The 17,023-nt window shown below is 50.9% G+C and overlaps 1 protein-coding gene across 1 annotated transcript; it reads right to left on the reverse strand.

Moving 5' to 3' along the window:
• Window positions 1-2,153: 2,153 nt before the first annotated feature.
• On the reverse strand, window positions 2,154-14,512 carry NEIL2 (nei like DNA glycosylase 2). Its single transcript, XM_006203281.4, has 5 exons — window positions 14,380-14,512; window positions 11,555-11,694; window positions 9,116-9,453; window positions 4,994-5,190; window positions 2,154-3,130 (listed from the first exon to the last, which is right to left on the reverse strand). The coding sequence occupies exons 2-5, from the start codon at window positions 11,690-11,692 to the stop codon at window positions 2,790-2,792; spliced, it is 1,014 nt and encodes a 337-aa protein (XP_006203343.2). The 5' UTR covers window positions 11,693-11,694; window positions 14,380-14,512; the 3' UTR covers window positions 2,154-2,789.
• Window positions 14,513-17,023: the final 2,511 nt, after the last annotated feature.

The raw sequence follows: 17,023 nt of genomic DNA on the forward strand, positions 1-17,023 counted from the left end.
GGAGAGAAAGCTGGACTCACCAGCCCTGTCTCCCATCCCTCACCTGCAGTCTGGCAGGCAGCCTCTCCTTATGTCCTGCAGGCACAGGGACAAAGGGACTAATTCCCACTGCTCTGCTCCCCAACCCTGCAGGTTCTGAGCCACCATCACCTCCCGTCTCTCATTCGGTCCGCCTCTGCTCTCTCTTCCCTTCATCCCTGCAGAGCTAACTTTGAGACTTTCTGCTGAGAGCCTCCTGCAAGGATGAGCTAACTGTTTCTTGGAGCGGGGTGGGGAAGGCAGCTGTGCTTTCTCTCAGCCGTCCGCGTTTCCGCCTCCCCATTTCTTCCACGCGTAACCCAGTCAGTCCCCGCCGTTCTGATGTAGGTCTGAGGGCGCCAGCATCACCCTTGACACCTGGCCTGCCAGGCGCCACTGTCTTCCCCATTCTATGCCGCTGGCCTCAGAGAAACTGTAAGTCTGCTCCCGAGAGGACAGAGGAGGCAAGAGGATTATTCTTCCATGTTTTGCTCTATGAACTTTTGTATGGCTTGAATTTTTGATGTATTTTTTAAAATAATTTTTAAAATTTTAAATAATAAAATAAGGATTCTCCTTCACCTTCTTGGTCCTCTAACCACTCTGACCCTGACGACCTTCAACTGTGGGTTAGTCCAGCATCCCTCTTCCTTGTCTTTGATCCCGTTTCTGGAGATCGCTGGACGAAGTCTGAAAGGAAGCAACCACTCCGGATGGTCAGTGTGGCCCCAGAGCCTTCCCTTCAACCCTAAGGGGCGCTAAGTTTACCCCTCACAGCTGTTACAAACCTCCCATGCCTACTCCGCAACTGTGAAGGCCTCATCCCCAGCTGACTTTCTCTGGGTCGCTTTTCTTTCCTGTCCGAGCCCAACATCTCTAAGCACTGGCACTGGCGTCTCTCTCCCTCCTGATTTTCCCCTCCCCCGATCCCACACAAATCCTCACATCACATACGTCTGTCATCAGTAACTCCTCCCTGACCGCCTTTCTTAATTCCCTTCAAGGCCAGCCTTCCTGAAGGGCCACCCTCTCCCCCGGCTCCCATCCAGCCCTCAGCCCCTGCAGACTGGCTGCCACTCTGTACACACGGCTCTTGAAGGTCATCATGACCTCAGATTCCACCTGCTGCCAAACTCAAAGACCTCCTCTCGCTCTTACGGACCACTGGCTTCCCCTCGAAGTTCTTTTTCTTCCCATTACATCTGATCTCCTGGTGGCTTCTGCCTTCCCTTGCCACTAGAACGAGACCTTCTCCAAGGATCCCCTGATCGCCATCCTTCTCAGGCTGCATGACCACCCTTGTTAACCTTCTCACACTGACCATCAGCTCTGAGGAAAGTCCCCACGTCCACACCTCCAAGCCTGCACTTGTGGGGAGCCAGGCCTGCTTCCTGGCTGTGTTGTCCCCCAACTTAGGTGTAAGCACCGAGAGCCCAAGGCGCTGGGTCTGACCATCTCAGCTCCCCTGAATTTCCATCTCAGTCGGGGGTGCCTTCCTCCAGCTCCCGGTGCCAGGCCTGAGCCACCCTCAGCCCTGCTCCCTCTCCCCAGTGTCCACATCCAGAGCCTGTCACCATGACAACCACCCATCTCTCCTCCCTTCCACGCTCACTGCTGTTTCTAGTTCCACTGCTTCTTTTCTCAGCAACTGCAACACCATTTTCCATTTTCTTTTCTACCCATTGAAATGGTGCCCACCTACACGCAGGCTGTGATGCCCTGCCCAGCCCACCCCTCCAGTCCCTGACGACGCTGAATTAAACGGTCCGTCTGGGTACTACCTTTGCCCCCAGCTAATGCCTGGCATAGGTGGCTTTCCCCACTGTCGATAACTCTCAGTGACTGATGACAGACGAGGGCACAGGAAAGCCACTGTCCTCAACTTCACTCACACAACTCGCTACCTTCCACATGCCAGAGGCTGGGGCAACGGAAGTGAAACCCTCCCCTGCTTCAGCAGCCTTCCTGCCTGTGCCCGCACCTGGGGCAGGAGAGCAGGTGCGTGTTCACCCTTGTCCCTGCCCCACACCTTTTACGTGGATCCATCAGGCCAACCCAACGAGTCCCCGTGGCACCGTCGCAAAGAGTGACTTGTAGTGTAAGAACCTTGACTGCCAAATAAAGATGACAACACGAAGTAACAAAGAGCTTTATTTCGTGTCCCGGTTTCTTCTACATTTAGCTAGCCTGAGGGGGCATCTGTACAGCCCTTGATTCCTGCACATCACAGTCACAGATACATCACCGTGAGAGGAAACAGGCAGCTTTTCCCAAAGCGCACTGGGCACACCAGGCAGGGGGCCAGGTCCCTGGTCCCCCCACCTCCCGCCTCCTTCTCCTGGTGTCTCCATCCCACGGGGAAGGGTCCAGGCAGGAGGACCTCCTCTCATGTCACCCCCTCCTCATCCCTGGAGCCCCCTTGGGGAAAAGGACACCCCCCCCTTCCCGGTCCTCATGGGGAGGGCCTTAACACCAGCCGACGTTTCCAGCGCTGGGACAGCTATCTTCCACAGGCCCACATTTTCGTGGCCCCACTGTCGTTCCGGGTGGTCTTTCCCTTAACTGCTACTGTGATCTGTCTCACCTTCCACAATGGTAGAATTAGCTAGGAAGAATTAACCAGAACTAGAACAAAATCAAACTATGGCAGCTGCCTCAGATTTAACTCCTGTGAGATGAACACCAACAGTACGGCGTCCCTGAGCCACCCCCTCCAACTCCGGCACCCAGCCCCCACCCCTGCCTACATCCCCTTTCTCAGCACTTCGGCATCAGGGTCCCTCGAGGGCACGGCCCTGTGAAGAAGGGGCCTGAGCGCCTGGCTCATCCGGGGACAACCTGGGCTGGCACTGGGGGCACCACCAGGTGAGCCTCTGGAGGCCCCCAGGGGGCCCCAGCGCCTCCTTCACGACCTGGTGCCCGGCGGGGCACTGCTGCTTCTGGTAGACCTGCGTGTGCTGCTGAGTGCCCTGGAATTTGCCCTGAAGCCAGGCTGCACTGAAGGCCAACACGTGATCCACGAGGGCCTCGAGGCGCGGAGGATCCAGGCGGGAACCAGGAGAGAGAGGGTGGATCCCAGCTCTGAACAGGACCTCGTTCTTAATGATGTTCCCTGGAAGACAGCAGGGAAGGGGCAAGGGACACGTCCATCAGGAGACCTGGTCCCCAAGGTGACAGAACAGACTGAAGCCGTCGGGTGGCAGCAGGGAGCATCGCAGGAGGACCCAGAGTGTCCCCGGGGCTCCCTGAGTCTGCCTTCCTGTCCGCAAAGGACGTGTGCTCACACTTACCTCTGGGGTTGTTGCGAAGATGACATTAGACAAAACTCACATGTGGCCCAGACCTGACTGCCTGGACCCCGGCTCAACCGGACCCCGGCCCAACCAGACCCCGGCCCAACCAGACCCCAGCTACCTGACTGGGCAGTCCTTGCCTTCTTTAGGCTTCTGTGTCCTGGCCTGTAAGATGGGGGGTGAGGTACCTGGGTCTCGTGGGCAGTACATGAGAATTCTCTCTCTCTCCTCTCTCTCTCTCTCTCTCTCACACACACACACACACACGCTGAGCACGGTGCTGGTGTGCAGAGAGTACTCAATAAACACCAGCTGATGTTATTATTATTATAAAACGTCAAGCAGAACGTTTCACACGCAGCAGGCGTTCTGGAAGTACTGCTGTGTTATTTTTCTATTCCTCCCTTATTCGCTGTGAAGCCAAACTTGACCCCTCCTTCCAGATTCAGCACGTCTCTTCCAAATGTTCCAACTGTGTACTTTCTCTAACCTCTGCCAGCCGTTTATCACAGCCTCTCCAGGTCACAGCGACCGGAGTCCCTGCATGCTGGGTGGTTAATAATGTCCTCAAGGAGAGAAGTGGGCTTGGTGGAAGGCAGGCGCTCAGCACGCCAGGAGCGGAGGGCTGGGTGAAAAGACTGCCGGTTCCAAGACTTCATGATCACACAAAATTTCTCTCCAAAGTTCACTGGCGACTACCTGAATGTCACTTATTATGCTCAGCTGTACTCTTAACGTGTCCTTGGCTCTCCTTTCTTCTGAATGAATGAAGGGAAAATGAGCAAGTAACCATCCCATGGAACAGCACTAAGGATGAAACCACGGGCTTGGCACGTCGGGGTCAGTGGAAAAACGGTGGCTGTTAACGATTATCATTAGTAAGAAGAGCTAGCAGAGCGTTAGCTTACAGACCCCAAAGACTGCTTCTGGGAGCCTCTGCCCGCTGGGTGCAGGGACTGGATGGTCCCACCACGTGCAAGGCCGCCATCTGCTGAGCGCCCGTGAGCTGAGCTGTGAAGCCAATGTGCCCCCTGGACATGGAGGCGGCGGTCGTCACCGCTCCCCCGGCCGCCCGTGCCCCTGTCCTGGGCGCCAGGAACGTCACCCTCTCGGAGCCCCGCTAACGAGCCGCCCTGGTGCACGGAGCGCTCAGCTCTTGTCCCGACCTCGGAGCGCTGCCAGGCCCACCGCTTGGGACACTTGTGCAGAGGACGCTGGGCCGCTGCGCCCGTGCCTGGTGAGAGCCGGCGCGGACCCGGGGGCCGGGCTCTGACCTGCAGGCAGCAGTGTCCACCTGGGTGGCCCGGGAGCAAGGCACGGCCCTCCTCGCAAACCGCGCGCTTTCGGCTCCGAGCAGATGCTCATCGAGCACCTCCGGGGGCCGGTGTCGTGCCAGGCAGGGGAGGCTTGGAGGATGGAGGGGATGTGACCCCAGCCCTTTAGGAGGTCACGCTGCGGTGTGACCGTCAGGCCAACTACAACCTATAATACACCTAGGGTAGGAGAGAAGTCAGAAACTGCCTCATCTAACTCCCTCGGTTAAAAACGAGGGAAGTGAAGGCGAAGAGATCAGGTGATTGCCCAGCAGTGCAGACACTGCGCTGGGTCAGTTCTGTGCCTCCTGGATCAGTGACTTGTCCACTAGGCCAGTGGGCGGGGCTCCCCTCAGCCCTCAGTCCTACCTAAGCCTGAGAAGTATCTCTGGTCCAACAGCGTATAGCAGACAGGCTGATCCCGGCCCAGAGCCTCCAGCGCTTGTCCCCGATGGAACTCTTCTGACAAGATGTCAGAGGTGGGACTGACCACCGGGGAAGAGCTCCAAGACATCTGGCAGTTATAGAAGGCCAGGAAGCCGCCACCGCCGAAGTGCAGGACCAGCCTGGGAGGAGAGAGAGGAGAGGACACGCGTGAGCGCAGTTACGGCGGCGCCATCAGCCACACACAGTTATGACAGCATCATCAGGTCCCCAGTGCGCAGAGCGCCCACTCCGCGGTCAGGACAAACCTGGGGAAGCTAAGGTCCCAGGAGGGAAAAGGGATGGCTCTGCCAGGATCGTAAAAATCTCAGGGCTAAATGGAGTAATTAAAATACAACTTATACATCTCTCCTTCTTCCTGATCATTGCACGATGTGCTCGTGGAAGACAACCTGGGACATGCAGGAAAGTCTCAGGTCCAGGAGGTGGGGCTACCTGCTCAAAAGCAGGGCTTGTTAGGAAGAAGGACGTAAAGGCGGATGCTAAAGACTCAATGCTCCCAGTCCCAGGCCAGATTTACCAAGAAAGACACCCCCACACCCTCCCGCGGGCTTCCCAAACTCCAGGGACAGAGGAGAAATCTTATGAACCCTGATAAGCAATAAAGGGTTACTCTGGGAGGGAAGACAGACTATCACTGGACTCTGAGACTCGCATATCTGACCTGGGTGGTAGCTTATGTGAAAGGAAAGGGACAACTTCAGAGCAAGGAGACTCAGAAGAACACCTATGCATGGCATCTGGGGTAATTACTCAAGGAAGACTACCTCCCGATGGAAATTAAATCGACAAGGGTCTCAGGATGCAGGAGGTGGAAAGCAGACATAAAGATTAGCACCATGCTCTGCGATACCTATTGTGAGACCCGAGTGGCTTGAGAGCTGCAACCCAAGTGTGAGGAAAGAATTCTCCAAACAAAAGACACCCATTTTAGTGTGTTTTTAATATTAATTAATTTAATCATACACAATTAACAACATAGTTAATTCACGATCTGGAACTGAAATTCTAAACTATCTCAGCAAATGCAGGAGATGGGGTGGATAGCACGGAAAAGCAGAGACGTATTTTAAAGGTCTCATCTCGGAGGGAGGGGGAAGGAGAGTGCGCAAAACACTGGTGTTAATAAGGGAGATGATTATTAATCTAATGTTATTAAAAAATGGATAGTTATTAACTGAGGGGGAAAAAACAGGTATCACTTACAGATAAGGTTATTGCCAACAGAATGGGGATGAATAGCAGTACTTCCAAACTAACAGGGGTTACAAAATAAAAGAAGAAAAGAAACATGACAAATCCAACAGAAGAAGAGGCAACAAGGGATAATGGCAAATGACAGAAAATCCACACAGCACAGCTACCCCATTTCAAAACAGAGAGTTTCAGCTTGAATATACAGAGATACAAAAGCCTGCTATTTGCTGTGTATAAAAAACATACCTAAAATAAATGAAAAACGTACCTACAACTAAGTGGAAAAAAAGACCAGGGAGTGGACTCGCCAAACACGAAGCGGCACTGTTAGCATCCAGGTGCGCAGAATTCAAGACCAAAGGCAAAGAGAAGGCACGGGGTTGTTTATTATGGTGAAGCTCCACAGAACCTAGGAAACTCAGGCCCTGATGCCTGGGACCCAGGGCAGCAAAACACAGAGGCAAAAATGCTTAGAAAGACAAGGAGAAGGGGAGGGTACAGCTCAAGTGGCAGAGCGCGTGTTTACCACGCATGAGGTCCCAGGTTCAGTCCCCCATACCTCCTCTAAGAGTAAGTAAATAAATAAACCGAATTACCTCCCCTCACCAAAACAAAACTAAACAAAACAAAAACAAAGACAGACAAGGAGAAGCGACAAAACCACAACTACCCTGGGAGACGTCAATGCTCCTTTTCCCGAGTTTGGCATATTAAGTAAACAAAAACAAGCAAGTATGGAGAAAACATGCGTTATCAAAGCAATAACCTGTTCTTAACACTTACAGAAGGTTTTACCTTTTTAAACCATTTTTTAAATTGAAGTACAGTTAATTTGCAAGGTTGTGTTAGTTTAAGGTGTACAGCAAAGTGATTCAGGTATAAACATATACATATATATATGTGTGTGTGTGTGTGTGTGTGTTTCACATTTTCTTCCATGACAGGCGACTACAAGATTTTGAATACAGTTCCCTGTGCTGTACAGTAGGCCCTTGCTGTTTATCTATTTCATATACAGTAGAGTGTGTACGTTAATCCCAAACTCCTAATTTACCCCTTCTCCTCAGAATGTTTTACTTTTAACGAACATTCTATCTTCATTTTCGACCACAAAATGTAAGCAAAGATCAACTATGTGGGTGGCTCCAAATCTTGGTGCCAAAAGTAGAAAATTTACAGGCTGCCACCCTGATCATAATCCAATAAAAAAATAAATAAAACAAAACAAAAAAGATGACCCCCAAACACTCAAAGATCTGAAAAATTAGGAAATACTCTTTCACATGGAGTGCATGAAACTGTTATTTATTTGAAAGACCAACAAAGTAGATAAAACCGAGGCAAGCCTAATAAAGAAGAGAAAGGGGTGGAGGTGGGACCAAAGCAAAATACACAATGTGAAAGGAGACGTAACCTGAGAGATTCAAAAAATAAATGAATGACATGTGTTCGCTCTGTGACAATAAATCTGAAAACCCAGGAGAGCAGTCTTGTTGGTGGAATAGCATTTCAAGCCGCCTGGCTGGTGACCGAGTCAGCGATCAGCCCGGAGCCCAGGCTCAGACCACGAGAGGTTTGCTGGGGGTTTCGGAGAAAGCTCTCCTTGCTCATCGGAACTTCCAGAAACGACCTTCTCTCTCTCTCTTTTCTTGCGTGGATGTAAGGCCTGGGGCGGCAGCAGTCCCTTGTGGACAAAACCAACATGCAGGAAAGTTCAAAGACAGGAGGATCCCAGGACCGGGAAGCCGAAGGCCTGGAAGTGCACCAACACTGGGGCCCGCTCCCCCTCTGAACGTCTCATCACTCGGGGGCGGGGGCGCCGACCTCCGCACAGCTGAACATCTGCGCACGTAACTCACGGTCGGCCCTCCACAACCTCGGTTCTGCGTCCACGGACTCAACCAACCTTGAAGCAGATCGTGTAGCACTGTAATATCACTACTAAAAAACACACAGCCCTGAATAAGTGGCCCCAAGCAGTGCACACCTGTGTTGTTCAAGGGTCAACTGTATGTGAGCCAGAACATCTCAGCATCGAAGCCAGGCTGAGCTACTTCACAGTCCACAGCATCCTGCCGGCCCGGAATCACACCATAAACAAAGACCATCATCCTGACCATAAAAAATATAATTGTGAAACTTTAGAAAACAGAAAAGTGGTCTGACTTTTCAGTAGAAGGGGGATCTTTTAGCAGGAGGAGAAAACTTAAGAGCTATCAAGAGAAATACTGACCACTGACTACATGAAAGTGAAACATCCTGAATGCCAAAAGGTGCAAACACCATCGAAGGGCACAGACAGGCTTGAGACAACAGAAGCATTGGTGTATCGATTGCACGGAGGTTAACACACCATATCCAATAGCCCCTACAAACTGATCGAAAGTACACAGACAACCCACCGCCACCGTGAGAACCTCCATCCTCTGACCACTCTGGGAATCTACACCAAGGAAATAACCCTGAACATGGATGGAGTTTTATGCATTGATATCCTCAACATTAACAGATTAAAAACGGGGGTGATTCTGTCCCTAAATTCAGAGAGCACTGGTCAAGCCATAAAACACTGTTCAGGGGCCTCCCACCCTCAAGGGCCATGCTTGTTGGGAAAGCTCCCCCCCGCTGTCTAAGCTGCCAGGATGGTCCCCACCCCTATGGGTGCAGACCACAGTCTACTCGCTGTCACGGTGGACAGAGAGGCATCTTGTCTCTCCCCGGCAGTGGCTGTGGGAGGGCGGGCTGGGTGCCCCCCGAGCATGCCCACGCCGTGGGGTCATGGTGAACCCTGCAGACCCTGCGCAGACCCAGACACAGGCACAGCCCACAGCCGGTGCAACCACGCCTTACCTCGGAATGGGGTCCCTCCAGTCACCCCTCTTGTTTGCTTTCTTCGCTCTGGAGAACTCGTTCACCCAAACGCTGCCAAACAAACCAAACCTGACCTGCAGCCACCTCTCAGCACCTCCTGTAGGGGTGTCTTCCCCCAGATGCTGCGGACCATCGTCTCCGCTGGGGAGCACGTCGGCTCCGCCTGGGGGCAGGGAGGGCTGCTCAGAGACTTTCTGCTGGTGCCCAGCCTCTTCCTTCTGCTCTGATTTTTGTAGAGGCTCTGACAGCGGGTTGTTGCCAGGGGACACAATTTGTTCATCTGGATCAAATCTAAGGAATAATTTCTTTCCATGGACCTAGAAAAAAATGAACATGATCTAAGCCTTTGCTACAGACTCACTGTGTCCTCCCAAAATTCATACGTTGAAATCTACCTGCAAAGTGATGGTATCTGGAGGTGGGGCCTCTGGGAGTTGATCAGGCCAGGAGGGGCAGTCCTCTTGAATGGGGTTAGTGCCCTTATAAAAGAGACCCCAGAGGGCCCCCTCACCCTCCCTCCATGTGAGAACACAGCAAGAAGACAGGCTATCTTGTCTATGAACCAGGAAGCGGGCCCTTGCCAGATACCGAATCTGCCAGTACCCTGACCCCGGACTCCCCGCCTCCAGACTGTGAGAAACAAATGTCTGTTGTTTATAAGCACCTGGTCTGTGGTGTTCTGTTAAAGCAGCCCAAACGGACTAGGAGAGTCTTGTAGACTCAGAGAGGGGAAGACTGGACAGGTGTACACAGACCTTTATCCTTGTGCAAATGTCTCCCCTCTTGACTCCTGCACGAAATTTTTCCAAGTTGTATATTTGCAACTCGGCTTTTGCTTTTTGCTCCAGTGGAGGGGCACTGAGCACATGGTTTTCAAAAGGATTAGAAGCAAGAAGAAGAATTAGATCGGCAGATGAAATAGATCCATGCTCGATACGGGGCCTCCCGAGAATACCCAGGGGGAAATGCTCCCAATTTTTTCATGAATTAGCTAAGAAGTAAATACCAATTATCATTCTTGTATTCAATGCATGATATTTTTCCTTTGTTAAAAATATTCGGCACACACACATGCATGCCACACACAAACTGACAGCAGCCAAAGACAACACGCTGTAAAATTTGGTACCTTCCACCACCCCCGAAATTGGGTTTGGTAGAAGGAACACCCACAAGAGACCTCACAATAAAAAACTATAATCAATAAAATTGAATACTGATATAACAATTGATCGATGAATCAAACCATCACTCTAAAATGCATTCCTCTATAGCACTTTTTGCAGAAATGGAAAAATCCATCCTAAAATTCCTATGAAACGTCGGGGAACCCAAACAGCTAAAACAATCTTCCAACCAGGTTGGGAGCCTCATGCTTCCTGATTCCAAAGTATACAACAAAGCAACTGTGACCAAAAGATCAAAATACTTCACCCCATCCCAATGAAAATGATTTCAGCAGCAGAAAATGAAAACAGACAATGTATGTAAATGAACGTTCCAACCGCTGTGCATTCTACTTCCACGTTGCCAGCCCTGTTCTGTAATGTGCATATGGCCAGATTCCAGGATAAGCCTGTTCTGCATGACCCCAAACTCAGGCAGTCTTTCAGAGTTACAACCCAAACATCTGGCATTAATAATAGAAATGCCTGTGCTATTTTTTGACCAAAGGTACATGCATAAAGATCACAGTTCTGACAAGATCTCCCATTTGTCAATTAGTATGAAAATTACCAACCGTAGCAGTCTTTTGAAATCCTCTCCCCAAAAGAAGGCATTATCTTTCTAAATAATTCCAGAATAACTTATCTGCAAATCTGAGCACAGCTGTTTGCTGCCACACCTCAGAAAAGGTTTAATTGAGCTGACCTAAAAATCAGAGCAAGAAATTAAGTGGGCTGAATAAGAATTTGCTCACAGAAAACATTTTCTTGATGCAAATTCACCAATGTTGGTGTAACAGTGATGAAATATTTGTCAAAACATTTACCAGGTCAAAAAGCCTAGGTCAGGAGACCCCGGCACCCTCTCCAACAATGGCAATTTCTACTGTCTGTTTTAAATTCCTGTGACACTGTGTGTATTTGAGTTCTAACTGTTAACTGGGCTTATCCAATGTGCCAGGCAGTCTGCTAGGCACAGAGGGGCACACAGATGAGTGAATCTCTGCTCCTGCCCTCAAGGAATTCAGAATTCACAAGGAATGAAGTTCTGACACATGCTGCGACAATGATGGACTCTGAAAACATCAGTGAAAGCAGCCAGTCACAAAAAGACACAGCCTGCATGATTCCATGTATGTGACATGCCCCAAAAGGCATATCTGTAAGGCAGAAAACAGATTAGAGGTTGTTTAGGGCTGGGGGTGGCTGAGGTACAGAACGAGCCTCCCCCAGAAGAGAACAAGGAACTCACCTGGGTGTCCTGGAGCCACAGGGACTCAAAGCTGGCAGGATTTAGCTTCTGACTGCTGCCCCCTGTCCTGACCACTTGCTGCCCCACAAAGGGGGAGACCAGATGGTGAAACTTCCTCACCGATGGCCCCTCCGGCATCTCTGCAGGCAGAAATGGGGAAAAGAGGCCCCTGACTTAACTGGTTTCTCTCTAGCATTTCTGATGGCTGTCAAGCTCCAGGCTTTCAAGCAGCCATTTTTTGCCACCAACTTTAAAAGAATATATGGCCAAGAGGGTGTGGAGAAAAGGGAACCCTCCTACACTGTTGGTGGGAATGTAAACTGGTACAGCCACTATGGAAAACAGACACTATGGAAAACAGTATGGAGGTTCTTAAAAAACTAAACATAGAGTTACCATATGATCTAGCAATCCTACTCCTGGGCATATATCTGGAGGAAACGCTAATTAAAAAAGATACATGCACCTCAATGTTCACAGCAGCACTATTTACAGTAGTCAAGACATGGAAGCAACCTAAATGTCCATCAACAGATGACTGGATAAAGAAGACGTGGTATAGCTACACGATGGAATGTTACTAAGCCACAAAAAGAATGAAATAGTGCCATTTGCAGTAACATGGATGAACCTAGAGATGATCATATTAAATGAAGTAAGTCAGAGAAGGACAAATATCATATAATATCATTTATATGTGGAATCTAAAAAAAAAGATACAAATAACTTATTTACAAACTAGAAATAGACTCAAAGACATAGAAAACAAACTTACATTACCAAAGAGGAAGATGAGGGAGGGATAAATTAAGGAGTTTGGGATTAACAGATACAAACTACTATATATAAAACAGATAAACTTCTACTGTAGAGCACAGGGAACTATATTCAATTTCTTGTAATAACCTATAATGGGGAAGAATCTGAAAAGAATATACATATGTATAACTGATTCACTACGCTGTACACGAGAAACTAACATGGCATTGTAAATCAACTATACTTCAAATTAAAAATTTAAAAAAAAAAGAGAGAGAGAATATATGGACAAAAAGGGAAGGTGGCTGGGCAGGGGGTTGGATCAAAGAGAAGGCCCAGCGGCGGCCGAGTGTGGGCCAGCTTCCCAGAGCTGGTTCCCTGCCCAGCCCGCCTCACCTTTCTTCCTGCTGCACATGCTTATCAGATACCAACAGCGCGCCCCACGTCCTACCATGGGTGCCCTCCCCTTCCACCCTGTGGCACTTGAACAGGAGCTGGCCCTGGTCACCTTTTGCCTGGACTGTGGCCTTAACTCATCACCAGGTTTCTCTGTCTTCTCCCTCTGTCCCCCAAGACCAATTATTCCAGCCCACTGCTGCTGCTTTATCTCCCCCTTTACAGCACAGAGATGGTCTCAGGGGAGAAGGCTGTAAGGACACAGACATAGATACGGATCCAGCCCCCTCCCCGCAAGGCCACCCCGCTAGTAGGAGCGCTGTGTGCGATAACAATCAGAACTCAGAACCATGACAAGTGCAGACACATGGTCATGTGAGGTCAGAGCAGGGAGAGGCCACATCCAGCTTAACTACAATTATCCCTGGTAACTGAGAAGCAGCTGGGCTTCCATTTGAACCCTGATGGAAGGCTCTCTATGACCCCTACCTCTCCCTGCCCCAGATCACCCAAGTTCACTGGGAGCTTGTATATGAGACATTCACATGTTTGAGTCTGAGTGGTCTGCACCCCAGCTTCTCCGACACATAAGGCAACCGCCCCATCCTTATCCAGGGCACATTACTTATCCACCTGTCTCCTCACCTGCACAAGACTGCAAGTTATCATAAAAACCCAAAGAACTAAGCAGTCCTGCCATGGTGGTTGCTACTGCATTTCAGCAATTCTAAAAAACATTTTAAAAATCTCTGAAATGGGGGTGAGTCTTACAATCCATGCTTTCTCATCGTTTAATTAAGCAGCACATTCCAAAATACGTATTTTTAATTTGACAGTGCTTTAGACTCACTAAAATGTGTACCATTTCCCCTAATCAGACCTTTTCCTCGAGGGGCTATCCTGATAAAACTGCGGGTGCTGGCCACCTCGCAGCCGAGCTGAACCTCAGCCAGCTCTGCATCCTCGTCCTCTCCAATGGAGGAAGTTTCTGGAAAAGTCCCCCTCTGAAATGCACCTGATCCTTAAAAATCTTTCGATACTTAGGTATGTCTCTTATAGTATTTTTTTATGGAGATGGAGAACTGGGCAGTGAGCTCCCTCTCCACGGCCTTAAAAGATCAGAACCAGAAGGGACACAGGTTCGATGGGGACCTGCCCTTGAACCCTCCCTCCAGCGGTTAACTGCGCGAGGCCGGCGGGGGATGGGGGAGCTGCCTAGCGGACCACAGTGAAAGCAGGAGGGGGGCGTCGCCGATGCCCTCTTTTCTGGGCAGATCACTCATTCATTCCCTGGAGAGAATCTTAAGATGGATGTTTTTCCCAAAGCCCCTTCGGGGTGGGGGTTGGGGGGGGAGAGGGGTGTAGGGAAGAGAGGGGTGTAGGGGGAACAGGTGGGACTGACGGTCACGGGAGGAGCCGCCAGGGGGGAAATGCCAGAAAGTGGTAAACAGCCAAAAAGAGAAAAATTCGACCCAGGGTGCGGGCTTCCGTAAGGGACGCTTCTAAAATGCTCGGTAACCGAGTTTTCAGGCCGGTAACAAAGTGATGAGGGAACAGCCTGGGAAAGCTCTGCATTTCCGACGGGGGGGCGGGGCCCGCCACCGCCGAGGACGCCCTCCCCACCTGCGCAGGTCGCGCGACCCGCGGGAGGGGATCGTGGCTGGACTCACCGGCTCCAGGCCCGCCGACCCTCCGGCCGCAGGGCCCCGGGGACCTGCACGCGGCCTCCGCTCGGGGCGTGGGGGACCCGGCGCCAGGTGTCCGCGCGGGCTCCGCCCCCGGGGGTGGGCGCGGGGCGTGCGTCTCTGGCGGGGGCGAGGGGAGCGGGGATCTGCCCGGAGGCCGAGTGTGCGTGACGCGAGGCCCCTCCTTCGGGGGTGGGGCATCGCGAGGCTCCGCCCCCGCGGTGAGCGTAGGAGGCGGGGCTCGCCCTCTGCGGGCTGGGTGAGGGGCTCCGGGTCCTTAAATACGTGGGAGGCTCTCCGCAGGGAGCGGGGAGAGCGATTTGGCCCTTGGCGGGTGAGGACAGGGGGCTCCTCCCGAAAGGAGGTCGCTGACGGCTGGGCTGGTTCCTGAGAGTGAGCGGATGGCGCGGGGGCGAAGTTGGGGGGTGGAGCCGACTGCCCCGGCAGCGTTAATAAGACAGAAAATTAAGTTGCAAAATAGGAGAATTTGGGGTGGTTCAGGCAAAGGCAGGCCTTTTGGTTGATTTTGCTGGGCTTCCGATCCTGGGGAGGTTAATTGTGAAAAGGAAACATTCTCAAGAAATTTCATGAAGTTTTCAGAAGGTGGGATTTTTTTTTTTTTTACTTTACATTATTTAAATATTATTTGAATTTTTATCATAAGCAAATTTCGCTTTAAAAGTAATATTTGTATATTAAAGTTTTATTTCAAAGAATAAAAAAAAATAGTAGACTCTTAAAATAAGTATGGTTCCATTGTTGTTAATTGTCCAGAAAGGATGGGGAGCCAGCACTTTCCAAGAAGTCATCAGGGAACTTTGGGGAGTGCGGGAGCAGGTATTAGAGAAACTGTCCCAGGTGGCAGGCACCATGGTCCTTGGTTGAGAGGGCCCTGGGGAGGACTTGGCCAGCACAGGGAGATAGGCCCAGTCCCTCCCCAGATTGTGTCCTGCTGTTCCACAGGGAGCAGTCTGGGTGGCCCTGTACACAGGGGCTAGGGCAGGAGAGAGGAGAGGAAGGCCTGCAGTACTGAGGGTCCTCAGCACAGGGGAACCCTGGAGACAGAGGGGTTGAGCTTTGAGAACATGGAGTTTCCAGGAGGGATCCCCGGAGAGCCTTCTGGTCTCCCTGTTTCTGAATCTGGCCTCTTCTGGAGAACATCCCCACCACAGGACACCTCCTGCTGTAGGACCAGGCACACCCCAACAGTAGCTTCTGGAGCCTTTAACTCCCCATTCTATAGACTCTGGCTGAGCTGGGAAGGAAGCCAGAGCCACAGCCTTTGCCTCGCCTCTTGGAATGAGTGCCTGGTGCCTAAGAAGCTCTCCTGAGGCCAAAGGTTTATCGAGAAACCACATGGTTCACAAGCTTACTTCTGTCATTTACAGTAATAGCTATGGTTCGTTGAGCACACGCACTGTTCCCAGCTTTTTACATATACTGCCTCATTACTAGCTGTGGCAAGGCAAGCAAGTCACAATATCTCTGAATCTGTTCAGGTATGAAGTGGGATATCTATTTCCTGGAGGTATTATGGAAATAGTATTAAGCAAGACTTCTCCAACCCTCATGTGCATACGAGTCACCTGGGAATCTTGTTTAAATGCAGATTCTGACTCAGATGTGTAGCAGGGCCCAAGATTTTGCCTTTCCAACAAGCTCCCGACTGATGCTGCTGCTGGTCCAGGGACACAGGTGGAGCAGCAAGGACTTGGAGCATAGAGTTTGGCAGTTGGTGGGCACTTAATAAATATTCACTGAATGAATGTTTAACCTGGATATTAAATATGAAACTCATCAACTGTGAAGTGTGGTGCAGATGTATGCTGTCACCATTCTAAGGCCATAAAGCTGGGGAATCTGCCTGCAAAAGGGCAGACTCCCGGAAGAGCAGCTCTACAGAACAGCAGCGAAGAACACTATTCCTGTGTCAGACCACCTCAGTCCAAATCCCATCCCTCTGCAGGCAGAGCCTGAGCAAGTAATTTAATCTTTCTGGACCTCAGTTTCCTCATCTGCAAAATGCCTACCTCACGGGGCCATGGTGGCATTTACTGAGATGATTCATATAACTCATTTAGCGCTGGGCCTGGCCTGTAGCAGTATCTCCGTAAGTTTTACGTTTTAGTTATTTTCAGTTGCCCCCTGGACTGGGGGCGGCCCCAGAGCCCGCAGGAGCCTGGCCTCAGCACGATGGGGGTCAGCACCCAGTTTTCTAAGGGCCATGCAGCCAATTCCTCCTTCTACCTTTGTGCCCTGTGACTTCTCCAACAGGGTTAAAGTTATAATACACGTGAACATCGATTAAAATGCAGCTGTCTCAAGGACAGCAAGAAAGGGAGTGAAGGAGAAAAGCAGTGAGGTCGGGTGAGGAATCAAATTGCCAGTGAAAGAGCTCGGGGTCCTGGACCACACTGCGGGGGGGTTCATGTATCCCCGAGGCACCAGGGGAGCGTGGAGGGCTGAGAGGGAGGCTCCTGGGTCTATTCCAGGTGCCCCGTTTTGGACCTGTGACTGTGGACGGTAAGCCCTATTCTGCAGTGGTTCTAGGCCCTTCTTTCAATCATGTCTAAATTGGAGAATTTGAAACCAAGGATTCTCCCCAACTTCTAGAAAGACGTTTAAAGTC

Source organism: Vicugna pacos, chromosome 31 (genome assembly GCF_048564905.1).
Source record: "Vicugna pacos chromosome 31, VicPac4, whole genome shotgun sequence".
Classification (NCBI taxonomy): domain Eukaryota; kingdom Metazoa; phylum Chordata; class Mammalia; order Artiodactyla; family Camelidae; genus Vicugna; species Vicugna pacos.

Coding starts and splice junctions, on each gene's coding strand:
- NEIL2 (XM_006203281.4), bottom strand. CDS start 11,692: ATGCCGGAGGGGCCATCGGTGAGGAAGTTTCACCATCTGGTCTCCCCC. Junction 9,454..11,554: donor TGTGGCTCCAGGACACCCAG/GTGAGTTCCTTG, acceptor ATTTTTTTCTAG/GTCCATGGAAAGAAATTATT. Junction 5,191..9,115: donor TGGAGGGACCCCATTCCGAG/GTAAGGCGTGGT, acceptor CTCTCCTCCCAG/GCTGGTCCTGCACTTCGGCG.